The sequence below is a fragment of the Vombatus ursinus genome, unplaced genomic scaffold (assembly GCF_900497805.2).
Source record: "Vombatus ursinus unplaced genomic scaffold, bare-nosed wombat genome assembly UNPS02000582.1, whole genome shotgun sequence".
NCBI classification, from domain to species: domain Eukaryota; kingdom Metazoa; phylum Chordata; class Mammalia; order Diprotodontia; family Vombatidae; genus Vombatus; species Vombatus ursinus.
In genome coordinates, this window is record NW_020940360.1 from 35,484,706 (window position 1) to 35,512,184 (window position 27,479).

General features: G+C 35.5%; 1 protein-coding gene across 1 annotated transcript; it reads right to left on the reverse strand.

Annotated features, from left to right (window-relative positions):
• Positions 1-26,703, reverse strand: SEC63 (SEC63 homolog, protein translocation regulator). The gene is made up of 10 exons (XM_027855538.1): positions 26,552-26,703; positions 25,877-26,024; positions 23,114-23,196; positions 18,035-18,094; positions 17,564-17,734; positions 13,913-14,071; positions 10,951-11,052; positions 8,072-8,170; positions 3,186-3,290; positions 1-1,634 (listed from the first exon to the last, which is right to left on the reverse strand). The coding sequence occupies exons 1-10, from the start codon at positions 26,660-26,662 to the stop codon at positions 1,491-1,493; spliced, it is 1,182 nt and encodes a 393-aa protein (XP_027711339.1). The 5' UTR covers positions 26,663-26,703; the 3' UTR covers positions 1-1,490.
• Positions 26,704-27,479: the final 776 nt, after the last annotated feature.

Sequence of the window (27,479 nt, forward strand, 5' to 3'; positions counted from 1 at the left end):
TTTAGGTCACTTCCAAATTTTATTTCCAACTACTGCAATAAACAAGAAAATACCATGTAATTTTGCATGTAAAGTGGCAACCTTCTGTAGTAAACAAGGTCAGAAATACTCAATTCTGTCCCGTAGATGTTCTTGATAAAACAGGATTACAATTCCCCTATATGACCAAATGTCAAAATCAAATCTTGTTTAGTATTGCAGATTTATGGTTCCTCAATATCTAGTACTAAAAATATTTATCTTACCACTGTGGTTGATATGTATTAATCTCTACATTTTGTAACCACTAAAAACTATTATCTTTGCAGGTTGTATTGTGCCTGGAGACCAGAGATAGATGAAGGATAATACCAGCCCATGTTAGCTTTTTTTTTCTTATACTGTACAGAAATACCAAAAACTTTAGCATTTTTGTACAATGTTGTAAACAAATACTTAATTGGAAAAATAAAAGTATGTACTCCCCCTATGTATAAACTGTTCCTAGGGGTAAAAAAGATAAACACCATTACAAATGCAAACTGAGTCAAATGTCTGGTTTATTGATAGGAGTTCAAAATGAATACAAAAGATACCTCCTTTGCATGTTGTGTTTTCTCCTTAAAAGATTTCTGACAGAGTCAGGTAGATTAAAAGCTAAGAATGTCTTTCAGCTTTTATACTGTACCTTTGACAAAAGGTATAATAATAGGTAAGCCACCAACATCAGATAACATGTGGTCCCATAGTCATTTTTAGACAAACAGCTTATCAAAAAGATTAGATCTTGCAATGATTTGCTGAAATAGAGGCTTAAAAATGTTTTAAGCCATTAAGAGCATTTTATGACATAGTCAATAATTTTTTGTAATTTGTATGAGTATCTTGGGCAATTAAGAAAAGGCAAATCCCAAAATGTAGCCCTCTATGCTATGTGGAATGTGCTTCCTAAGAACAGGACATGAACTGATGACCAGAACAAGTAAAAACAAGAGATTTAAAGCTATTAATGGAGTTGTTATAACATTCTCCTATCAGTGAAAAATAATGAGAAAATGAGTAACAGTTTACCAAGATTATAACTCGTGCAGATGGTACCTAAAAGATGTTTACTTTTCTAAAAAATAAAGTTGACTGCAGAAAGTTACTCATTGAGATTTTTTTCATGGTACTTCTTTTCTTTTATTGGGACCATAGACTGATCAGACGATACATAGCCCACACTTTTGGACAGTTATAATAAAAAAGATTTATTATCATTGAAATAAATGCACCATCCCACAGTTAAAAGGCTTAAATAAGCCACAAGCAACTTCCAGGTTGTACCCATGGCAAAATATTGCTAGACCTCCACGGGCAAGTTACATAATGCACTCATACTGGGCAAAGAAACTAAACAACTCTCCTCAACAACACTTCTGCACTATGTTTCTGTTTTACTGCACAGTTCCATCATAACAGCAAAAAGTTTGAAAATGTGTGCAAATAGTGTAGTCAGTTCAGAGTATTGTTTAGTCATCATCATCTTCTTCCTCTTCTTCTTCTTCAAAACTATCTTCAAAGCCCTCACTATCTTCCTGGTCTTCATCTCCCTCTATTGTTGTATCCCACTGTGGGTGATTTTCTGGCACCGGCTTAGCTTCATGAACTTCCAACTGCAAAACAAAGTTTGAGTGTTGAAATTATCATTTTTATTAATAGCAAATGATAACTGATGCTTACAGACAGTATTTTATAGCTTACAAAGCACTTGATATATATTATTTCATTTGTTCCTTACATAGAGCAAATAGAAAGTCAGAAGACCTGGGTTACAATCTTAGCTCTAATATATACCAGAAATATGACCATAAGCCATCATTTCTCCAAAGAACACTTAGCTTTGAATTTTTGATTTTCCTTCGTATCTCAGCCACAGTCTAAATTTGGATGTGTATCAGAAGGCTGAAGAAGACTTTGCACACCTTTTCCCCAGGACATACACAATGACTGCATTTATTTTTCAGTACCTTTTGAGTACATTTTTATAAATACTGTCTTGTCTTCCTGTGGCACACAAATGGCAGGCAAAGTAAAATGATCTTTTAGTGTCCACCCCTCTTTGCCTTGAATACCCAACCAGTCCTATGCCTTCTAATAGTTTAGAAGTCACTGCTGCATTATAAATTAGAATGACTTCTGCAGCAAATGGGCAGCTCCAGCAATAAACTGAACCCTAGTGGGCATGTACTTCAGATGAGTGGGTTGCAATGTTCTTCATTAGAGAAAGGAAACTTCAGAATGTCAAACTCCTAAGATGAGGTCATCAAAAGTAGTTTATGCAGGAGCAAAGAATAAACTTTTCTAAAGGTATGATTAATCTGTCCTCAGGTCCTACCTCCCCCTCCAGCAGGTATTCATTCTACAATATTCCCTTCAGGTAACCATCCAACCTCTACTCGAACAATTCCATCAACAGGGAATTATTTTATATCCCATTCCACTTCTAGGCAACTTAGAAAAAAAAAATTTTTAATTGAAATAAAATTTATCTCCTTGTAATTTTAACTCACTGGAACTAGTTTTGCTCTCTGGAGCAGAATAAAGCTAAATACTCTTTCACATGATAGTCCTCCAAATACTTTAAGACAGCTAGATAACTGTCATCACCAAACCTAACTCCATCACACCCCCCCTCCCAAGTATTCTCTTCTCTAGACTAAGCATTCCCAATTCTTTAAGGTCTTCCTCACATGGCATGGCTTTGAGAACTTTCACTTTGTTCTAGTTACTTTCTTCTGGACATCTTCCAATTTGTCACTACTGCTGTGCAAGTATGACACTCAGAACTGAATATAACACAGCAGGTGTGGTCAAATCAGTACAAAGCACAACATAACTTCACTCTAGTCACTATACTTCTGTTAATACAACCTAAGGTTTTCATTAACTTTTCTCAAAGTGCTTTCATACTGCTGTTTCAGAGGGTTTTCAGTTGGCTTGTCAATTCAAACTTCTAAACTGTTACAGATCTTAATATTAAACTTCAAAAGAAGTATTTTATTCTTAAAAACACACCAGCCCATAATACAATCCACACATAAAAACATCTGATGAACTCTTTCCTAACCTATTATTTACTTCTACAAACTAAAGATAGTTTAATCAAATAATTATTCAAATCAAGAAACAGGTAATACATTTATTGAATGGTCTTTAATTCCTACCTTCAATGGCTTAATCTGGTCCAAACCCATATAGGAATCTGATCTTAGATATACTGTATACTGATAATTTCCGGGTTTTCCTGGAGCAGGGAACTTCAGTTCTACCTGAAAGATAAAGACAAATTTGCTAACTTCAGAGAGATGATTCTTGGCTCTTACAAATGTTAAATTAAGCCTAACAGTTGCTGTTTCTCTAGTGCTATACGGTTTACAAAATAAAATTCTTAAATGCAAGATCACATGAGCTTCATAACAACTCTTTAAAGGTAGGTACTACAGGTATTATTAAACCCAATTTTACAGTTGAGGAAATAGGAAGAGAGAGAGGTTAAATAACTTGTTCATTGACACACAGTCAAGTCAGTGATGGAGACAATATGTGAAGATGTCTTTCTTGATTAAGTCCAATACTCCCTTCATTGCTTCTCAATACAAAATAACACATAAACCACAAAGAAACCAACCCAGGGAAACTGAGACCATTTATTTGTATTCCCATGATTTTTAATGCAAGAGAGAAATTGCTACAAGGAATCCAAGTTATATGTTGGCATTTTCAAAATAAGAGCTTTCATTTAAGAGGAATTTTGAAGATGAATCCAAGACTTTGAAAGGTCTCTGAAAAATTTATTATTTGGTATAACCAAATTTACAGAAATCACAATAGTGTGTGTGGAAGCTAATCACAATATTGGCTGAGTGGGTAAAGAAAATGGAGACACTTTTTCCTTTTCTTACTTCTAAATGGCTCATTGACAGGGTTAGGTAGGGCCTTTTCTGGCAGTCAAGAAAATAGCCATTTTACCTAATGGATATATGCAGGGATAATGTAAATTTTTACTATATAAACCATTTAGAAACACGTAGAATAAGAAAGTCATAAGCTAGAAAGACAGAGGAGTTAATGGATAGGGGTCAGAGAAAAGGAACAATGACTCCCTTACATACAATCTTAGCTTGAGTAAACTTCTGCCTTTTAACTCCTTTCTGGAGTTTCAAAGCCAAGTGATCTGCTATATAAACTATTCTACCACATATCATTGTGGCCATACAGAGAAATAGTTCTATCATTATATCAGCGTAACCACAACTAGCTTCTCATGGCTTCCTAAAATTAGTGAATATTAACATATTGCTAAAAAAAAAGATTCCAAAGACCATAGGGTTGTACCAGGATTTAAAAATAAAGTAAAAAGGTAAAAATTTCCTTAGATGCTCCTCCTGTTCAAATTACAGGATGGCAGAGAAATCTTGGCCAAGGCAAGGAAAAGGATCCTATTTTCATCTGGACATATTTTTACCTATTGTCATTTGGTCCCACAAAAAAAGGTTGCTTTTATCAGGTGTTTTGATTTTTTTTTTTTAAATTAAGGTCAGGGCATGGTAGCTTGCCTATTCCATTTTGGCAATATATTTCTACTATTTAAATGTGTGACATCAATATATCCAGGTGAATCTAGTCTATGAAATTTATTTAATAGTACACTGGTAAATGTAGAATTAAATTGCTTTATTCATTTTAAAATTTAAAACAAAAGTTAAGGCTTTGCTGGACATGAAAACAATAGCAGAGAGCATCTGAAGTATGAATAAGCAAAACATAAAGCTCATGTGGGGAAAAAACAAGGATATTTTTAAACTGGACCTTCATTATTTATTATTAAATTGATTTGGTTGCAACAATGCAAATCTGCATGTCACTTTTGCTTCTGGCCAGGGTAACTATTATAATGTTCAACTCTAATAACTAGAGGAAGATAAAGTTTAAAATATTTTTATTATTATCTTTATTATAAATTGTGTAAATTTTTAATAAAAATACACACATGTGAACATCACACAAGTATCTGACCCAATGTCAGAGAAAATCTGACAAATGTTATCATAATTTGTAAGCTTTTGTCAATCTGAATTCTACACTGGTATATCATATATATATATATATATATATATATATATATATATATATACATATATAAGAAATTAACTTAGGCATTTGGGGCTTTTTAAAAAGGCTATCCCAAATAAAGTTTTGTTAATTCTAACTAAAAGAATCCACGATTCTGAAATTCAATTGTTTGGCGACATCAACAGTGGAAGTATACCTGATTAATATTAGTAAAGATGGAAATATGCCCCCTCTTTATTTAATATAATGCTATTCTTTATGATAAAGTGTAATTACTATGAAATTTAAAACTGGTAAATGAGCACAAAGATTTACTTCAAGTGAATAACACAGGTACTTACTGAACGTAATGTGCTTATTGGGAATGTGAAATAATTGGCATTTACAAGATTAACTACTATGTTTAGACCTTAAAATGTCATAGATCTGTGCCAGTGCTGGCTGGAAATGAATTTAAAAAGAAATCAGTGTACTTGTGAGTGTAGAACATTATCCTAGGAAGTAGCATGCAATCTGTGATCTGATGAACTTAGTTAAGTCACCAATGGAATCAGACTTTTCAATCATTTTCTTAAAGACCCAGAGATCATGAAGAATACATGAAATTCAAAATAAGACTAATTTTCTACTATTCCTTAATTTATCCTTGTTCATAAAGCTAATTTTTAAAAGTTAGTGGGGTATTTTTCTATGAGTGCTGAAACTGTTTATAAATTATGCCACTTCAATATGGAATTTGAGGACATACTGTTTTTTAAGCATGTTGTTTAGGACAGATCTAGTATAACAAAGCAAAGTAGGGGGGGCAAACTCAAGAAGGAAAGGAAAACACTGACAGTTCAGAAAACAAGGGGAAAAGGTAAAGTGATAAGCTACCATACTAAAGTAAGGACAAATAAGAAACTAATGAAATTAAGGTAAACTGGAAATTAATCAACATAAACCCAGGGCTTTGAAAACCGTTCAGCACTAGAATGACCTAAGCTGCCTAGCAACAGCAAGCAAGCTACTGTTTCCAAAAGCAGTTGAACCCAGTATAACCCTACCTGCTAGTCATCCAAGACAATGTAAAAGATGCTTTGGTTGTTTTAAAGCCTCAGTCTTTATGAAGATATGCCTATGCAACCTTGATTTGGACCTTTATACTATTCTTCATCAAAGGGGTCCAAGAGTTTCTGTGGAACAAGCAGGCAGTCTCAGCAAAGCAAAGAAGACAGCCTTGGTATGCCCTTATATTTATAAAAGGCAATGACACTTTGAAAGTTCTTATAGAGTGGAATGTTGAAATTAATAATAGACAATTTAAAAAAGACATCCTTCTGATAGCAGATTTTCACTGATATGAGAAGCAACAATACAACACAGCTAGAACAAATTCCATGAGGATATGTGAAATGGGAAGACTAAAGACAAATGCATGCAGAGATACTTTTTTTTTTGCAGCCATGCTATTTAATTAGTAAGGTTCTTAGTAATAAAATAATGGTATACCAATGTATGCATTGGTAAGATGCAGTAGGATTTGCTATTCACTATTTCTAATCATTTCAAGTTTCCTGGAGGAGGGAAGGATGGTAAGAGATTAACATCTTTCTCTACAAGTGTGCTTTGGGCATCAAACATTACAACAACATTATGTACATTTCGTTCAAATTAAAGCACTAGGAAGAACCCTTGGAAATGCTTTCAAATTATGATACATGGAGGTAAAGGGCATATTAATCAGGGCACTATACCAAAATAAAGATAAAAGAACCTCTCCCATTATTAATGTAAAGCAGGTTCTGGACAACGAAGACACACTTATTAAACTCTCAAACAGAAAATGGTTAAAAGTAATTGGGATAAGTTTGTTTGCAAAATAGGAAAGAAGGTAATTAGAAGAGAGATTTGGAGCAGACATACTAAAGTGGAAAGATAAAAACCTCTGTTGTATAATATAAAAATCTGGCAGGCTGGGGCAGCTAAGTGGCACAATGGATAGAGCTCCGGCCTTGAGCTCTGGCCTTGGAGTCAGGAGGACCTGAGTTGAAATCCGGTCTCAGACACACACCAAAAAAATACACAACACTTACTAGCTGTGTGACACTGGGCAAGTCACTTAACCCGGATTGCCTAGCAAAAAAAAGAAAAAAAAAAAATCTGGCAGGCAAAAAATGTATTGTCCTTGTCTGTTTAAAAAAAAAAAAAAGGAGGGGGTAAAGAAGAGAACTTGCACTAAATGATCTGTAAGGTCCCCTCTAGCCCTGACCTATGACCCCGAGAGTCCAATGCACCAAACTCTTTATGTCTAACCCAGGTCTACTTCATGGGGAACCTAGACTACTAGATGACACAGTGGACCAAGTGCTGGGAAATGGAGTCAAAACCAGCCTTTGATAGTTATAAGAAAGCAGACTGTAGAGGAAGTGGAAAGCAATTATATCCCTAAATATCCTAAGACAAAATATTGTTTGCTACAAATGTCCATTAGTCAAGATAAATGTATCAATGTATCAAACATAACAATGTCACTACAAAAATATTTCTTGTTTATTTTCTCAGATTCTATTCTTAAGTAGTTCAAAGAGGGAAAAAACATTTATTTTTTAAATAGAATGCTTAAATATTGAGCAACAGATTAGTGGGGGGGAAACCCTGTAAAATTTGTACACAACGCAATTCCTGAAAAGGAGAAATACATAAACTTTTATTTTATTTAGCATTAAAATATCCAAACTGCAAAAATTTTGAAAAGCAAGTGTTAAAAAGATTGTCTCACCATTAAACTCTGATAATCTATCATATACAAATCTTAACTGAAGGCAAAAGATTTTGCTTCCATGGAAAAACCGAAAGATATTCTAGAGAAAAAACGATTTGGTGGAGTGTGCAAGGGAAATAAACATAAAATTTTAAGGTCAGAAAGAAAAGGAACAGTGCTACTATATACATACATATGTGACAAATATTGAAATGGTATTACGCAATTAATTACCTCTTCCATATCTTTTAACGTGCACACATGGTATGGCATAGATATCAATGTTTGTTCCTTCCTATCTGCAATATAAAGCCACCACCACTCTTGTTTTTCCTATGGAGGGGAAGAAGAAAAAGTCCCATAAATTATTAGGAAAAAACACAACAGCTTTACATTAAAGGGGAGGGTCGTATGGAAGTAGGAGAAAGTGGGAAGAAAAGGACTACAACACTAAAAACAAAAAGCATCAATAAAAATTTCAAAATCAACTTAACTGGGTGAATTTAGAACTAATATTAGAAAATTTATATCATAATCAGATGATTGGCAAATATGTGTAAAAGAAAAAGTATAAAAGATAATAGTTCCCTTATCTGGAAAGCTCATTTATCAGAGAACCAAGAATCAAAAAGTAAACCAAACAGACTCTAAGCAGTCAAAATATGTAACCAATTAAAGAAGTATTTACTAAGCACTTAACTATGTGCCAGGCACTACGCTAAGTGAGCACTAGGGATACAAAGAAAGGCCAATACAATGCCCACTCTCAAGGAGCTCACGTTATAGTAGGAAAGACAACACTTAAATTACCGGGCATATGATAAGTGAGTACATACAAAGTAGATGGGAGGTAATCTCAGAGGAGAAGGCACTACTAGCTGCTGGGAAGGGGGGGGGGGGGTAGGATTGGCAATGTCTAGGGAGGGGTGGAAAAAGAGTACATTCACAGGAGGGTCTGCTCACCGATACCGTGGTTGCTCTTACTCTACACACCAATCTAACAAGTTTTTAACTGCCTGGTTTTTTAACCCAAAGCAGAGGAAAAGGAACTTGCTACAGGAAGGTACAGACTTAGCAGTAAGAAGTCCCAGTTGACAGCAAGGTGGGATATGTAGACACAACGTGAAAAGTGCTGTCATCAAGTGTCCTAAAGAACAGCAGCAAACAGCTGGATAAAGCTCAATGGGTTCTAAGGGAATCAATGTGTTATAAAACAGTTCAATAACCGATATTCATAATGAACTTCAATCATCAAGAAAAGTTTAAAGTTCAGTATCCTCTGTTTAAAAATAAGGAACAATAAAAAAAAAATAAGGAACAAGATAACAGTTTTTCCCTCTAAAATGATTAAAGGTTTTTGGTCTTATTTTTTTAAGTTTTCTGTTTAATGGTGCAAATCTTCAGCTATCCAGAATGACCCAAGTACCTGGAATATTCTCCCACTACCTGTATCTGTTTAAATCCTCCCCATCCTTCAAAGCTCAGCAAAAATGCTACCTTTCATTAAGTATTCTTGATTCTTCCCCCAACAGGAAGCACATGTTCTTCTCTCAATTCCAGTAGAATGTAAACTGCACCCCCCCCATACACACAGACACAGACACAGACACACACTCTCTCTCTCTCTCTCTCCCCCCCCCTCTCTTTTGTTATGGCACAGACCACATTGTACCTAGCAATACAGTCACGTATGCACCTGGTTTATCTCCCCTACTACAACATAAGCTCCCTGAAGACTGTCCTTTGCATGTAGTAGTACTCAATAAATGTTTGCTGAAAAATGAACCTGATTTTTTAGGAAAAGATTATAATTTTTATATTATCACAAGAATTATCATTAGATCACAGTTTTATTTTACAAGAGCCAACAATTGGTTAAAATTAGAGTCTTTTCAAAACAATCACCTAATTTCAAAAGAAAAACTATCTTAAGATGCCTCCACTTTTATATTTTATATGAAATTGTGTATTTCATATAAAATTCCACATGACTAAGACATATGACAACATAAACTAAGGCAATTATTTTCCTAATATTAAAATACATTATACTTATGACCATATAAAACTAAAGATGACCAAGGAAAAAATACCTGAGTTCTCTTATGTACAGAACCCCCAGAGTAGCCCTAAATTAACACAAACTTTTTATGTATTATACTTCACTTGAAGGAGCAAGAACACAAAGTTAATTTAACATGTTAATTTTGTACAGGGAAGAGTATATTCCATTGTCAGATTTTTGATAAGAGACATGTTTCAAGATGTAGATTCCATCTCCCCTTTATAGATTTGAGAAATCTGCTCCCTGTGACAACCTCAGCAAGACTTCCTTCCCAGAACAACTTCATTTAAAGGAATTTTGTTCAAGGAGGATCCATTAATGGAGGTCAATGCTTTCATGAATACACAGAGATACTCCATAACTAAATAAATATTTACATTTTAAAATATTAGGTATCCTGATCCTACTGTTGACACATTAACTATAAATGAATTTTGGCTACATGTCAGCTTCAAAATAAGATTCACATAGCAAAACTAAGAATTCCATACCTCCCAGGTGAATTTCACCTGAGAAATGACTACCCTCACATTTTGGCCAAGGCACTAAAGGCCTATGAAGAAAGGACCCGAATCCTGTGAGGAAAAAGTAAGTATGGGAGCTATTTGAGAAATCTCATAGAGGAACACCTCCCTGCCAAGCTTCATTTATTAGATCTAAGGTACTAGCTCATGAATTTAACAATAACAACAAAAAAAAGTTACTTAATATACTTCACAAAGTTTTTCCTACTGAATTTAGGAACACACTCTAAATAAAAATCAAGAAAAGGTATTCACAGATAACAGTCTCAAAAGGATGGGCCTCCACAGTTTTATAATTTCTTTTTATAATCGAGCACCCAGCCCCAAAGTGAAATTGTTACATAAATGATAAAAGATATCACTTGTGAACCTTTTTAAGCCAATCACTGTGGTCCCTACATCAGAACTGATCAGGACTACATTCATTAGCATAAGGCACAGAAAACATACAAACTGTGAAATACTGAAGAAAGGGGGAAAAAAATTATAATCTTGAAAAAAACTACTGTCTGTGTACCACTCACCTCAGGAAAGTAAAGACTGTAAACAGGGTGTGTTATCTTTGATTTGGTTTCCAGCAGAGCTCTCTCCTTCCGCTGTATACTTTGTTGTAATTCTTGCCACTCCTATTTAAATAAATGACAAATCATTTTACTGTTAAATCAGGCGATGAGGCTAACATAATATATTCTCTTAAATAAGTCATTCTGCTCTGAGGCCTACATAATATATACTTTACCTCTTCCTATGAATTAAAGCAACAACCCCACCTCATATTTGCAAATCCTAAAGCAAAACACTGTTTCTGTTTTTGTGTGTCCACATTTCAGTTGTGCTGTTATAGTTTCATGTTAGTACATAATGGATATTGTATACAATTATATTCCTTGCTCCCAACTTCTCCTTACATCCTTCAATAATCTTTTCTCTTTCAAAATGTATGCAACAGACAATCTTCTCACCATTTTTATTACTATCCTCTATTGATTTCCCGGTCATTCACTCAATTTAAATAACTCTGTCATATATTCAAGTCTTTCTCTTTCTCCCACTTTCTACTTTTAGCTTATTAATTTCAACATGTGTACAGACAACCCCCCTAATTCCAGACCACTACATTCTTCAACCTCATCACCTTTCTTCAGCTTCACACAAGGCATGGACTTCAATATCTCATGGAATTGTACTAGCTCCAAGTTTCTGCATGTTCAAATTCCACTCACCAACCCATAACCCTTAGTTTTCCATCTGTCATATTCCTCCATCACATCAAACTTACCCTTTTCCATTCTCAATAGATCTTACCTGTCCCTTTACCTTTTCCTAATTTTCCAGTCACTCCCGTGCTATGGCTTCATTTGTTTTCATACACATACAGCTCTGACTCTTCACTCTGCCACTGCTGCACTGTTGTAGTCATCACCCAAGAAGCCCTCACTCCACCCCACCCCCAACCTTCCAGTATTCCCAGCTTGCTAATTCCCAATCCTGGGACCCTCTATCAGCCAATTTCTCTGCTACTGCATTACTGCTAGTAATGAACAAAGTCTGGACAAAATCACAAAAAGCAAGCTGATTTTAGCCATTATAAATTTATAAGTATAACCTCACAGCTGGGCTTTTATTATTACCTAGGTATTCAAATGCAGAAGAATGAAAATTCCCTGTAGTGCCAGTGCTAAATCACTTCTCTCTTAAGCCCCTGATCACCTCTCACTCCCACAACAGAAGACCTAGCCCCTACTTTACTGAGAACACTGAAGGCATTCCAGTAACTCAAAGTATCATCCTTTCTCCTCTGAAGTCTCAAAAGAGGTATCCTTACGATTCAATGCCAAGGATAATCCCTCTACTTATATCCTTGGATCACATCACCTCTTGCTTCCAAGGACCTTAACTCTCTTCTCATTCCCTTTCATTTATGCATCTGCAATCTTTCTCTTTGCACGAGCTCTTTCCCATATGGCTTGCCTCTTACCTCTACTCTTCCAAACAGTTACCAAGTCCTATCGAGCATATATCCAGAGTATATCCTAAATCTATGTCCTTCCTCCTTCTCACTCTCCCTATCTTCATTACCACTACCCTTGTAGAGTCTTCAGTAACAGCTAACATTTATATATCACTCTAAGTTTGTAAAATGTTTTACATATATAGGGTATCCCAAAAACCTCACTATAGTTTAAAGCTTTATGAGCTTAAATGTACTATCTCACTTGCTTTACATAAGGAGCTATGATTATCACCCCCATTTTACAAATGAAGAAACAGGCTAAGGGCATGACTCACCCATGATCCCAGACAAGAGCCAGAGACAGAATTGGCCCTCATCTTTCTGATGACAAGTCCAGCACTCTTGCCCCTCTACTACCCTACTGCCTAACCACTTTCCTCAGTGACTACAATAGTTTCCTAACTGGTACTTCCGCCTTTACTGTTTCTCTCATCTGATCTATCCATTAGTAATTTTCTGACTAAACATAGTAATGGCACATTCCTGGTTCAAAACCCTAAACTGGATCCCTTAAATGCCTACCAAATAAAGTGCTGATGCATACTATGTATACTTTTCTTATTTTCTAACACTACTGCCCTTCATGCACTTAATTCTAAAAGCTAAAGTTTGCCATCCCCTCTCTATGACATACTTTCCTCAAGCACAAGCATTTGCTTATACTATATGCTAGACCAAAAATGTCTCATTCTGCCTGTTTAACAAATTTCTTTAATGTTCAATTCAAATACTGATCCCTTTATTGAGTAATGAATTCTTCTTCCTTAAACCCTATACATTATAATTAAAATTATCACATATATTTTTATATTTTATTTGTGTCACATAACCCAACTAGATGTGTAGTCCCATGTTTCTAAGCTTTCCAACTGTCCCATTTCCTTGCCCAGTGCTCTGCACACAATACACACTTAATTTCTGTTTGAACAAAACCGTTAAATATTGAATCAATAGTGGTGTGCTCAGTACAGAACATTTATTGTGGATTACTTGTGGTAGGCTGTCCATGCATTCAATGTCCTCTACTGTTCTCTGAAGTAGTATCAGCTTTTCTCTTACTAACCCAATCAGAATTAGGAGACAGACTTAAGGAAAATTCCAAGGTATAGGACTTTCGAGTAAACAACTTGCTTCTGGTCATCTGGGAAACTTCACTACAGTTTGTCCCTGCATTCCACAGACTGCTGCTAGCAGAGAAGGCACAGTAGTGGACCACCACAGACCTAAGACCTTTTCTTTGGTAAATACTGGTCTAGTGGTTACAGAAGGGGTTAAGGAGTGAAGAATAAGATCTATTAGCAGACTGTGGCCCAACTTGCTTTCTGACCTTGACTAAAAATTCCTCACTATAAAGTAAACAACCCGATAATTATACTATTAAAAGGATATAGATTTTTTTCATTTTTTTTTCCTAATGTGAGCAAACAGAGGTACAGTTCATAAATCTAATAAGCTCATAATATAAAGCTTACTGCTTCATCATCTTTGTTTTGTTTTTCATCTTGTTCTCGGTCAGAGTCTCTGTCACTTCCGTCATCTTTTTCACTTTGGGAGTCCCTATTTGTTTCTTCTTCCTCAGAGTCACTGCCTTTGTCAGATACATCGTCATCTTCTTCTTTTATAGCAGCCTCCTAGGAAGAAAATGAAGGCACAGAAGAACATTTAATTACTTGGGAAAGGGAAAGAGAAGGCTAAGGGAAAAAATGTTATACCCCAACTAAGGAATTCCAGCTTAACTGCCCCAGGTAGAAAACTCCTTGAAGACACAGCTTGGTTCTTTTTTTTTATCTTTGTATCCCCAAAACAAGAACAATAACAGATATTCGACAAAGTTTTATTGAACTGAATTGTGAAAAATATTAGTTCACATAGCAAATTATTTAGGTGAGATAGTGTTGTCTGAGTAGTTTAAGGAAAAGGTTTTCTAAAGTCTGCTTTAAAATGAAATGCTAACAATATTTTTATTTAAAAGTTTTAAGATCTAACAGATATTTCAAAATATTAAACATTTCTGCATTGTTAATTTTGTGTTATCTGCATGTCATACTCATTACTTCTCGGATCCACCATTTTGTTAGCTCGAGTATTTACCTCTCCCACAGAGATGACAACCTATCATCCTGCACTCAGCCTCTCTGCACTTAGTGAAGCCTAGTCCCTGATGACAGATGTATAAACTCACCACTAAACCCAAATTCAAAGCCCCTTCCCATTTGGTAGAACTTGCAAGAGTTTGCATTCTACTAAAACAGACTTAAAATGCAGGGATGCCTCCATGCTCCAAAGAGTATGATTCTATTGGGCAATACATTTTTCATCCTTTAAAAAAAATTTATTTTTATACTTAAAATACACTATAGTTGTTGTCAGGAGGGTGGGAGGTCCCCTGCTCCCACTCCCTGGGAGATCACAGTAATGGTTGTTGAGTGGGGAAAGACAGGGAGATTGTGTACAATGAAGGCATTTTCCAACAAACAAGTAAAGGTGCTACTTAGGGAAGAACAGAATTGCTCCCGAGATTATCACTGGTATGGAAAGGAGGTTCCTGGCTAGGACAGCAGAAAACTGGGGCTGTATTGGGTATCTAGGTACTCCCTCCTCCCCCTCACCCCCAAAGCTGAAGCTGAGACCTAAAAGGAAGAGAAACAGGCTTTCCCCTTTCTAGTCTAGTTCGCAGGCTGGTTTTGTGATTTTCTTAATAAATTTTAATTATGAAACAGTAAAAACATTATTTTTGTTTTGCTGGGAAGTCTATACCCAACTGTGTAATATATTCTTCCCTCTTTGAACTAGTACAGATGAGAGTAAGGTTCAAGCATTGTCTTCTCCCTACCATTTTCTCCTCCACTGTAAAATAAGTCTTATTTGCAATGCCTCTTTTATGTGAGATAATTTTCCTTTCTCCCTTCTTCCAATACATTCCTCTTTCTCAGCCTTCCGTTTTTCTTTTGAGAGCATTCTAACATCATAATCACATTCATACCCTCTGTCTAATTAGACCCCCTCTAACTGCCATAATGATGATCAAGTTTTTGGGAGTTATATGTATCATTTTCCCATACAGTGAGTGTAAACAGTTTAATCTTAGTTAAGTTCTTCATGAATTCTCATTCGTGTTAACTTTTTTATGTCTCTCACTTGAGTCTTGTGTTTAAATGCCAAAATTTCTATTCAGCTTTAGTCTTTTCATCAGGAATGCCTGGAAGTCCTCTATTCATTAAATATCCATTTTCCCCTCCCTGTAGAATTATTTTTAGTGGTAATTCTAGAGCCCTTTGCCTTCCAGGATATTATATAACATGCCCTCTACTCCTTTACAGTAGTAGCTGCTAAATCCTGTGTGATACTGACTATGGCTCCATAGTATTTGAATTAATTCTTTCTGGCTGCCTGCAGTATTTTTTCCTTTACCTGGAAACCCTGGAATTTTGCTATATTCCTAGGAGTTTTTATTTTGGGATTTATTTCAGGTGACAGGCAAATTTTATTTCTACTTTGCTTCTGGTTCTAAGATATCTGGGCAATTTTCCTTTATAATTTCTTGAAATATGCTATCAAGGCTCTTGTTTTGATCACGGCTTTTAGCTAGTACAATAATTCTTGAATGATCTCTCCTCGATCTATTTGCCAGGCCAACTGTTTTTCCAATGAGCTATTTCACATTTTTTTCTATTTTTTTTTTAATTCTTTTGACTTTGTCTTATTGTTTCCTGATGTCTCAAAGAGTCATTATCTTCCACTTGCCCAATTCTAATTTTTAAGGAATTATTTTCTTCAGAAAGGTTTTATATTTCTTTTACCAACTGGCCAATTATGATTTTTAAGGAGTTATTTTCTTAAGTATTTTTTGAGCCCTTTTTTTTACCAAAGTATTAATTCTCTTTTCATAATTTTCTTGCATAAGTCATTTCTTTTCCCAATTTATCCTCAAGTGCTCTTACTTGATTTTTAAAATCTTTTTTTTTTGCTTATTTTTAGTCTTATTTAGTTCTTGTAGGAATTCTTATTGGATTGTGTACAATCTGTAGTTTTCTTTGAGGCTTTGCTTGTAGACACGTTCATGTCGTCTTCTGAGTTTGTGTCTTGAACTTTCATGTCACCATAACAGATTTTTATGATCAGTTTTTTTGGTTTTTTGGTTTTTTTGGGGTGGGGATATTTTTTCCAGCTATTTCTTGTCTAAGAAGTTTATAGTACAGTTGGGTTCTGCTCAAAAGGAGGAGTAAATGGAGAGGGGTTATTGTCCCAAATTTCTGCCTTTTCCATGCTGCTGTTTTTATAGCTAGTTCTGTGGGGGCCTGTGAGTTTTCAGTGCTTCCAAGGTGGTATGATCCAGGGAGAGGTGCAGTCATGCTTACTTGGTCTGAACTCTGGTCCTTACCCACATAATATCCCTGTTTTCTTGCAACTACAAGCACTCCTCTCTGCCCTAGAACTGCAACCCAGAACTAGGTAATGGGTAATGGAATTGCCTGGTCCTATGCTAGTACTAGCAAAGGGTTCCTCTGGAATCTCTGACCAGGTGTTCAATACCCTTACCATTGCTGGGCATTAAGAGTTCCTGTTTCTAATGCTACTGTTGCTGTCACTATCTCCCCCACGTCCCACAGCTAGAGTGCACTAAGCTCCTCTCCAGCCCCCACCTTAGTGTCAGAGACCTTCCCTTCTGCCCTCCCAAGTTGTCCTGGGCTGGAAAAATGTCCCATCCCAACCTTTCATTATTTATGCCACTTTAGAATTTGATCTGATGCATTATTTTAAAGTTGTTTAAAGGGGAATGTTGGGAGAATTCATCTAGAATATTCCTTTTCCTTGGCCATCTTGGCTCCACCCACCCCCTCCAAAAAATTTTTAAGTACTCTACAGTAATGACAAAATGAATCATTTTCTCTGTGTGTGTGTGTGTGTGTGTGTGTGTGTGTGTGTTTTAGTAACCTGTGACAAAATGCTGTGTCATCCCTCTCCCAGATGCAACCAATTTTGAAAGAAAGGTAGGAGGATGGGGGAAGGAGAGGTACAAAATTATTAACTTGTTCATCAGCTACTACTTTTGGATTGGGAGTCTTTTCCCAATTCACTTAGAACAATAAAAAAGACAGTTTGACTGCACAGAGAATACTTACACTCCCAACAACCCCATTTGCCTGCTTTTGCTTCTGTTGCTTTGACTGGGGCAATGGCACAGAGGCTACCTTTTTTTTCAAAGGTTTCTTTTTTTTTGATTTAGCAGTTTTCTTAGGTCCTTTACTCTTCTGCTGCCATCCTCTAGTCTTATTCTTGTTGGCATCACCTTGCTACAATACACCAAAAAAGGGCAAGTGCAAAGTGTAACACATTAAAAAATATATATGCCTACAATTAATATTTTATGCAATTATCTTAACTACACATACACAAACTGAGAACTGTGGTAATGGATATGTTCTGGAAGTTAAATAAGTAAATTTTTAGATTAAAAAGGTTATAATAAATGTTTTTTTTAAACTTCCTAAAATCTACATGAACAAGTCAATCAGTTCCCCAAATAAAAGATTATTTCTTCAACCAATTAGTGCAGGTGCTATCATGAAAGCCCAAGTTCTTAATTAACTTGCCCCATCTTCCGCCAGCTGCTCTTCTGCAGCACAGATAGACTGTTCCTTTTCAAATACTTCCTGAGGGGAAAAAAAGGGAAAAAGAAAAACATTAAGTCAATTGGCAATTTACTACCAAATAACAAAGCATTTCTGCAGCAAAACAATATCAATAAAAGGTGTTTTCACCCCTCAACAACACATTATCTAATTACAAAAATACACCTCCACTGCTTATAATCTATCATATTTACCTTGGAAGTTTTTAGATGTGCAGCACTAATATGAATTTCTTGAATGAAAAGTACAATGTAACAAAGAATAGTTAATTCATATTTCACTGCAATTCTTAATGTGTCTTTAATTGAACATATAAAATATTCCATTTTAAATTTTATTTTAGCATAATTCCCAAGAGTTAAAACATGAATTTTTCTATCCTTTTTAAAACTTGAGAGAGTGTGAAAAGCCAGATATTGGAGTCAGGAAGATATTGGGTTAAGTCTCTGCTCTCTTACATACTAGCTGTGACTTTGGACAAATTACTTAATCTCTCAATGCCCTAGGCAACTCTCTCTTAGGCAGAGGTTCTTAACCTATGGTTCATGAACTTGAATTTTTTTTTTTATATCTTGATCATTTCATTACAATATAATTATATACTTTGTAATACTTATAGTTTATTTTATGCACTGAAAAACATGCTGAGAAGTGATCCAAGCTTTGTGAATTGCCAAAGGAGTCTAACAAGGCTATTAAGTTTCAGAAAAATTGCTTATCTGCATTTTTGAAGCAAATTTCCTCATCAAGTATTCTCTACAACAATGAAATCACAGATCCAGACCAAAGAAAAGATAATAAAACCAAACTGTACTAGTAGCATTATTTTCTGAAATGTAAAACTACAATGAGCTTAAAATAGTTTACTTAGGAAAATAATAATTAAAAAGCACTATAAAAATGGATTACATTACACTGACTGCATCTTTAAAATGTTACTGTTTTCTAACCAGATCAGCTAAAGAAGACCAAGGTGATTCAGGGTCCATAACAATAGGATTTAAATCATAATGAGAAGAGAGACACCAGTTTGCAAAGAGATGGAATAATTACGGCTTTTACAGCTTTAATGTCCTCTGTGATATAATTCGGCTAAGATACTCAAAAGAGTATCAGGCCCCAGTATTAATTATAGCAAAATTTTGGTACAACAATCAATCTGAAAAGTCTTTTTGAATTTACTTTGTTTTTTATCTCAACTTCATTCTATTCAGATTTCCATTAGAAAATACTGCTATTAAGAAAACAAGCTAATTTAGGAAGAATGATTTTTTTTTTTTTGGTTGGGCAATAGGGATTAAGTGACTTGCCCAGGGTCACACAGCTAGTTAGGTGTTATGTATCTGAGGCCGCATTTGAACTCGGGTCCTCCTGAATCCAGGGCCGGTGCTCTATCCACTGCACCACCTAGCTGCCCCCAGAAGAATGATTTCAAATTGAGCATACGTATACAGACAGTTCCTGCTTTAACATATGCAGACAGGTTCTGCAGATTTCTACATAAAACAATTTTTACACAGATTTGCCCACAGACATGGTTGAAAGGAAGGAGGAAGACAGAAAGGGGTCTGCATGCCCATGGAGGGTCAGGACATGGTTTTAAGGGCATGTGAGGGCCTGGGACAAAGAAGCAAGAGCAAGAGTAAGAACATGGGGGAGCCAGCCATGTGAGGGCCAGGGCCAGCAGTCAGAAACAAGAAGAAGAATACACAGAGGGTAGATACATGAAGGCCAGGATGATATGCAGGGACAAACAAGCAGGACTCAGGTGTGGATGGCCAGAAGACAGACATGGATGAGCGAGAAAGGACAAAAGTCTCCTCTCTCCACACTAGAGGTCTCAAGCCAAGCCCTCAATCAGCAGCGATGGCAGTCTCTGTCAATCTGTTCTTCTGCTTTCACTTGAAGGGTTTTCTTTAAGGTTTTTGTGTGTTTGTTGGTTTGGTTTTTTTGCGGGGGATCTGGGAGGCCTCAGAGAGCAAAACCAAGAGGCAGGAGGGGAGAGAGGGAGAAAAAGAGAGAAAGTGACAGAGAGAGAAAGAGAGAGAGAAATCATGAGTGCAAGCACACAGTAAAGTTAACATAGGTCTTTTTTTGGAATGCAAATTTCTTTCAGAACTCTTCATGTACATAGTCAAATTTGCATAATGCAGATTTCCATAAAATAAGAACTGAATTGATTTTTTTTTACAATTTTCAAGATTTTTATTGATCAGGTTAATTTCTTTTTTTAATTAACTTTTTTTCAATTACCAAACATTTATTTTCTTTCCCACTCATCTTTCCAGTATTCCAAGGAGGGTAGAGATGGAAATGAGGGATGATGCCTAACGGTGTATTTCCCAGGTCCTTTTTTATTTTTACTATTTGCCAAAATGTTTGGGCCAATTAATGCCCTAGAAACAGTAAATCAGCATGCTTGACTTTCTGCAGTCCCCACAAGGTTAATTAGTTCTTATCCTTTATCTTAGCCAATTTGCTGGATGTAAGGTGACACCAAACAGTTGTTTTGATTTTCATTTTTCTTATTAGTGACTGGGGAAAATATTTCATATAGCTGTTAACAGTTTGTAATTCCTCTTTTGATAAGTGTTTATATTCTTTGACTACTTATTTATCAGATAACATCTCTTCGTCTCCTATATTCATATTAATTATATGTCTTAGATTTTAAACTTTTATCAAAGATATCTGATGCAAAGATTTTTTTTTCCAATTAAAAGCTTCCCTTATTCTAGCTGCATTGATTTTGTTCATGTAAAAGCGTTTCAATTTTATGTAACTGAAATTAGCAATTTTATCTTCGTGATTACCTCTGTCCTTTATGTTTGCTTTCCTCCTTCTTTCAAGGAATCCAAAGTGCTTTCCATATCTAAATACTGTTTTTCTTTAGATGGGAGGTAATAATTATGCCTGATAGTGTAGCAATTGTCTCTTAAGCTTCAATGAGTATCCCTAACATATTAGTGTCAGACCTGAGGGCCAGCAATCTGAACATACAGGGATTTGTTATAATATATGCTAAGAGCTCACTAAATGGCATAATCACATTTTACTAGTTTATCTAATGTTTAGTAGTAAAATAAATACTACTTATTGTTGATCAAATCAATCAATCAATCATTAATATCAAAGCACATTAAATACGTGCCCAAAACATCAAGTCTCTTTGCAAATGGGAACAAAGGGAATTGGGAACATTTTTCTCAACAAAAAATGGATATAAAGCTACTTTCCTTTACCTAATTAATTTGTTGTGATAGGTAAATAAATAGTATAATAATACAGACATCAATTTTTCACAGCTGTACCTAGTTGAAGAAAAAGAGAGTACACATAGCATCACAACTTTGCTTAGACAAGAAATATCAAGTACTAGGGAGCAGATGGGCCATTTCCATGCCCAGAACTAATGTCTAAGGAAACAGATTCAAGAAGCATTAAGTGACCTCTGTAACTATCTTCACTACTGGCTACTGTAATACTCTTCCCTCTTCTCCCACCCCCAACCCATATTTCTCCATACAATTCACTTAGCTCTCCCTATACAGCCTCCCTCTCCTACTCCCACCCCCACCCCCACCAACCTAGAAAACATGCCAAACTAAATTCTGACCAGGAAAGTCAAGAAAAAGTCACAGTGAGTTATTTTTCCAGCCCAGGGCAGCTTAAGAGAGGCCTATTGACACTGGGGTGGAGGCTGGTCTTGAGCATGTTGAAGCAATGCCTGTATATGGAGCAAGGAACAAATTCCAGAATTATAGCAGTGTGGCTCTGAGCCCAAGAGAAGAGATGGGACTCAGTTCTAACCTTTATTCCACACATGAGACTACAGTGTCAGGAGATCAAACCAAAGGGGAGTCAGCCATTCTGAATCTGCAGAACCTTCCAGCTAGCCAACTATGACTGAGTACAGCAGTACTCTACAGAAACTCAACAATTTACAAGCTAACAGACCCAAACCAGGTCAGGAATTTGCAGAGTGCAAACCAGGAGAGTAGTGAACAGACCTCTTCCCAGATCACACAACTTGAGAAGCACACAAAAGCTTACAGACCCCTTTTTCTACTGAAAGCAATAGGACATTTAAAAAAAAAAAATCTCAGGCTACACATTCAACACAAACTCTCAGAGATGAGCACAACCCAATTCAATATTAAGTCCAAAGCAGGCGGGAAAAATGAGTAAACAATAACAACAAAAAAAGAATTCAATCATAAAACTCTACTATGGTGACAAAGAAGCTCAAGATACAAGACATGAACTGACACAAAGTGAAATGAACAGAACCAGAACATTGTATACAGTAACAGCAATACTGTACAATGAAGAGTTGTAAATGACTTAGCTACCTCAGTAATATAATGATTCAAGACAATCCCAAAGGACTCATGATGAAAAATGCTATCCACCTCCAGAGAAAAACTGATATTGTCTGAATACAGACTGAAGTATACTACTTTTCACTTTCTTTCTTTCTTTTTTTTGTTTAAGTCTTCTTACCCAAAATGAGAAATACAGAAATGTTTTATGTGACTACACATGTGTAACTTATATCATATTGCTTACCATCTCAGGGAGGGGGTAACAGAGGGAAGGAGGGATAGAATTTGGACTCAAAAGTTAAAAAAAAAGTTAAAAATTGTTTTTACATATAACTGACTAAATCTAATGTCTCATTGTCTGATGAAGGTAAAACTTAGGGTTCTTAAAGGGTACACATTAGTGGAACACAAATGGTGGCATATCCTACCAAGCTGGAAAAGTTTTCAGTACAGGCCCAGGTACAGCCCTAAGTCTGCCATTAAGTTGGTCACCAGATGACGTAGGGCCGTGGCAACTCATGAAATTCTCTACTAAGATTCTGGGGGGTGGTGGAGAGAAGAAAGGATGAAGTACAACAATTTGCATCAGTGAAAACAGTATCCACACCAATGAAATCACAGAGATTTTGAGGTAAAAGCACCACTAAAATAAATCTAACCAAAAAGAATACATTCCACATTTTTAGATTCATTAAGCAAAGCAACAAATAATTACCGCCATTGTCTGCCTTGTCAATTTGACCAATACTGTGACAAGGGATCCTACGGTGATATTATTGCTATCTTCATCATCTAATACTGTAAAACAAAAGGAATAAAGTGTTAAAAAATGAAAATTATGAGGTTCTTAGTTCTAAGTCAACCTAAGCAATAAAATTTCACCAAAACCAATTCAGAGCAGAAGCCCTATGAATTTAATATTCTGGTATTCACCAAATAAACTGGATTTTTAAACATTAGTTAATATGAAATTACAATTCTGTAATAGCCTGAAAATTATACAATAATTTTTTATTAACCTGGCATTACTATATTCTCTTAGGAAATAAACTTATAGAGTATAATCACAGTGACCACTAACTTACTTTGTCTTCTGTGACACTGTAGTGTCCTGGTTGTAACCTCTCTTATTTCTTCTTCTCCAACAATGTGGGCATAAGCCATGGCTCAAGTCCTCAGCTCTGTTCACGCTCTACTCTCCCTCTTTCCAAGATTTCATCTATCCTTGCTGCTTAAATTATCACTTATAATATTACAATGCTAACCTTGATTTCTCTCCTGACCTTCAGGCAATAATTGTCTACCCGAGGGAATCAGCAAACTACAGAGCTACTAATGGTTTTTACATTTTTAAATAAAGTTTTATTATATTTAAAAATGTAAAAACCATTCTTAGCTCACAGGACATACAAAAACAGATTTTGGGGGACCCCTGATCTACCTGGATATTCTGCCTTCATTTCAAACTCAAGTACCTCTTAGTTTCCCTATTTTTCTTGTCTCAATAACCTTCACTTGAAGGTTGGAAGGCATTCTTGATTTCACCTCTTCGTTTCCCACTATTTCCAATGAGTTACTAAAATCATGTTGTGATTTATCCACTGCTTCTGCCTCTCTAAGGCTTTCATCCTGTGAATACATCCTACATTCTATTGCTAGATTAACTTCCCTAAAACACTACTTTGCATACTTCAGCCCTCTTTTTCAAAAAACTTTCAGTGGTTCTCCACTGCTTACAAGATAAAACACTGACATCCCTTTCCATTATTCTCTTCCACATTCAACTACATGAACCTCTGAAATTGAATTCATTCCGTTAATTAATAATCTTAGAGTTCCATCATTCAACTAACTAGAAATCCAACTATTATCAACACCCCTGTGGCATATAATACCTATTAAGCAATCTTAACCAGAGCACATACCCCAAGTCAAATTATTTAGTCCTTTGTCCCCCTGGCCTAGATGCATATGTGTATGGATTAAAAGATCAGGGAAACCTTCATGAAGACAGGAGCACTTGACCTTGCATTGAAGATTTAGCAGGAATTCAAATGGAGGTGAAGAGGAAGATAAAAAGGGGTAGAGATAGGGAATGGCATGAGGCAAGAAAGCACAAAATATATTTGAGGAAAATTAAGTAGTCCAGTTTGGCTGGAGTTTAGAATACTTGATAGTAAGGTGAGTTGAAGTGCTAAGGATAAAAAATAAAGGCTTCCTCCTCCAGCTCTAAAATGTTACTTTCTACATGCCTATTAATATTGACAACGATAGCCCATAAAGGATATTGAGGAAAATAATTTTATTTCTTCCTCAAAATTGAGCCTAAGGAACAAATATGATGAGAGTAAACACAAAAATATAGTAGAACAATGTACAATATGTTTATATCTTAATTCACCAAATGAAAACTATCTTTCTTTAAAAGATATGTAATTTGGAGCAACAATTCCTTTTGTCTCACAATAGCAGTATTTCTAAACTTTGAGAATGAAAAATCCTCTATCACTACGTAAGTCTAAATTGTTCTTTGCAAAGTTAAGAAATGGATCTTAGTGTCGTTTCCACCCTGCCAGGAGAGTCACATGGAGAGATCAATGTGCAGGCTGAAAAACAAGAGAAAGATAAGGCAGAGGTCCAAGCAAGCTGACTGTGTTGACAACAGAGTGGCACCTGGATGAAGCCTTCAGAGATGTTACCCTATAGAAGACTTCACCACGTTCCTATCATCATCTGAATCCTTCTTGACACATGACATTGCAGATTTACTTGCTTCAAATCAATTCATACAAAATTCACTTAGTTATGTGCTGGAGCCTCCTGGTTTTTTTGCAAATTGTTCCATAAAACAGACTGTTCTCCCAAACCCAAGTCTTATACATATTATCATACTAAGATAGCACTATAGAGTCAGTCAATAAAACTTATTAAGTGCTTATGTATCAGGCACTGTGCTAAGCACTGGGGATACAAAAGTAGAAGAGAGTCCCTGCTATCAAAAAGTTCATGGTCTAATGGGGGAGACAATATACAAATAACTACGTACCAACAAGCTACATGCAGGAAAAATTGGAAATAACCAATGGAGAGAAGTCACTAGAATTAAGGGGGATCAGGAGAGACTTCCTGTAAAAGGAATGATTTTAGCTTGGACTTGAAGGGAGCCAGGAGGCAGATCTAAGGAGACAGGGTATTTCTGGCATGAGGGGATAGCCAGTGATCAGGAGATGGAATGTTTTATTTGAGAAAAAGCAAGGTTAGTGTCACTAGATTGTTGTAGGGAGAGAGAAGCGCAAGATATAGTTCAAAAAAATGTTCATCATTTATTTTTTATAATAAATTAAAATTTCTTGACCTGTGGGTTATAAGTAATGTTAGAGAGGGGAAAGTTGTATTTTTTTTTGTTTCTTAAGCAACCATATAAGCACTAATATTTCAAAGGGGCAGCAGTGTTCATTGACAAAACACGGTCACTTACCTTGTGATTTTATGTCCATAGTCACAAATGGAAAACTACCAAGGACAGCCATAACCTCTTCATATTTCTCATCTTCTAAGAAGTGCAATAAGTTGCGGCGATCAGATTCTTTTAAACTCACCAAATCCTGGATAGTTTTGATTTTGAACTTTAAAAAAAAGAAAAATAAGCTAAATAAGTCTATTACGTATTAATAGGGGAAAATGAGCACTTTAATTAGATCTTCAATGACTTGAAAAAATGTTAAGCTAAGTGTTTTATATTTTATGCTTTTCAAAATATTACTTATTTAGAATTTTAAAACATCAAATTCAACATTTTATTTGACCTTTTTCTCAAACAGAGCTAAACTGTCTGAAAGCACACAATGACACTTTGGGGAGAAAATAATTAAATGAATATTAAAATGCAACAACCAGTTTGATTATTACATATTGCCATACAGTAACCTGGCAACAAAAAACATTTTCTAGAGACTATTTGATTTTTTTTAAAAAGTGTCACCACACAATTATATCAGTGGTGTCTGTCACCACTACAAAAACAACACAGTGGTTTCTATCTACTTTGTATTAGAAACAAGAGCTATTCTCTTAAGAGTATTCAATGAAACCAAGACTAACACAAACATGCAAACACTTATTTTGAAGAACCAAAACCTAATCAACTATATACCTTTTTATGATTAGAAACCCGTCTAAGATTGTCCTCTTCAATATGAGGGAGCTGAAGAAGAGGAGATTTAAATTGCTGAAGGCCTTGAACAGACATCTGGGAAAGCTTCATGCAATTCTCCAGGGATCCCAAAGTTGGAGCACGAAACTCCCTTTCTTAGAAAGAATTAAAAAAACAAGGCTGCACTTTTTACATGCTTTACAATACGTTAATGTAACCCACACAAAATAAAGCAGGAGAATCAATTCTGACATTTATACACGAAAAGAAATAACATTATTTTATATCCAGCAAACCTCAAACAGGAAAAAGTATACCTTCCAAGAAATAAACAAGAAAGGAAGGGTACTGTAAAAAATAAACTATCTTTTCAAAGGTTCAAAGAACACCCTGCCATAACCACTACTTTAACAGTCACTTCTATTGACAGTCATAAGCTACCATATCCTTTGTCAGTAGCAAGACCAAGTTGACGGCATGGTAAGAATTTAGGTATCTTTGTTATTCTTTCCTGTGTTTTGCAAATTACTGTATAATGCTGATAGAAAAACATAAATTCATCTCATGAGCAGCTAAAGGTAAATGTTATCTTAAACTTAGGTGTGCCTTTCTTCCCCTTTTAGAACTTCTCCCATATCAACATATTCAAATCTTATAAAGCTGAATAAGATAAATAATAAAATCAATCAGCACCTTTTAAAGAAAACTATTTCATTAAGTAGTTAAGGCGAACATATTATCAGCTTCACTAAGAAAATGAATACGTTTTTAAAAACTAATCATGATCTCACAATTTTGATTTCTGGAATCCTTTCTTCGCACTACTAAATTCTTACATCCTCTTCAGAGAATATGAGACTTTATTACTTATTAGTACCAGTTCACTCCATAACCATTAAGTTTCAGTGTTTAAAACAAAAAAAAAAAA

What these genes read in the sequence shown, in the direction of transcription:
- SEC63 (XM_027855538.1), bottom strand. Translation starts at nt 26,662, where the DNA reads ATGAAGCTTTCCCAGATGTCTGTTCAAGGCCTTCAGCAATTTAAATCT. An exon ending in CAAATGGGGTTGTTGGGAGT is followed by an intron (nt 14,072 to 17,563) that starts GTAAGTATTCTC and finishes TTTTCTTCCTAG; the next exon opens with GAGGCTGCTATAAAAGAAGA. An exon ending in AAAACAAAGATGATGAAGCA is followed by an intron (nt 11,053 to 13,912) that starts GTAAGCTTTATA and finishes TTATTTAAATAG; the next exon opens with GAGTGGCAAGAATTACAACA.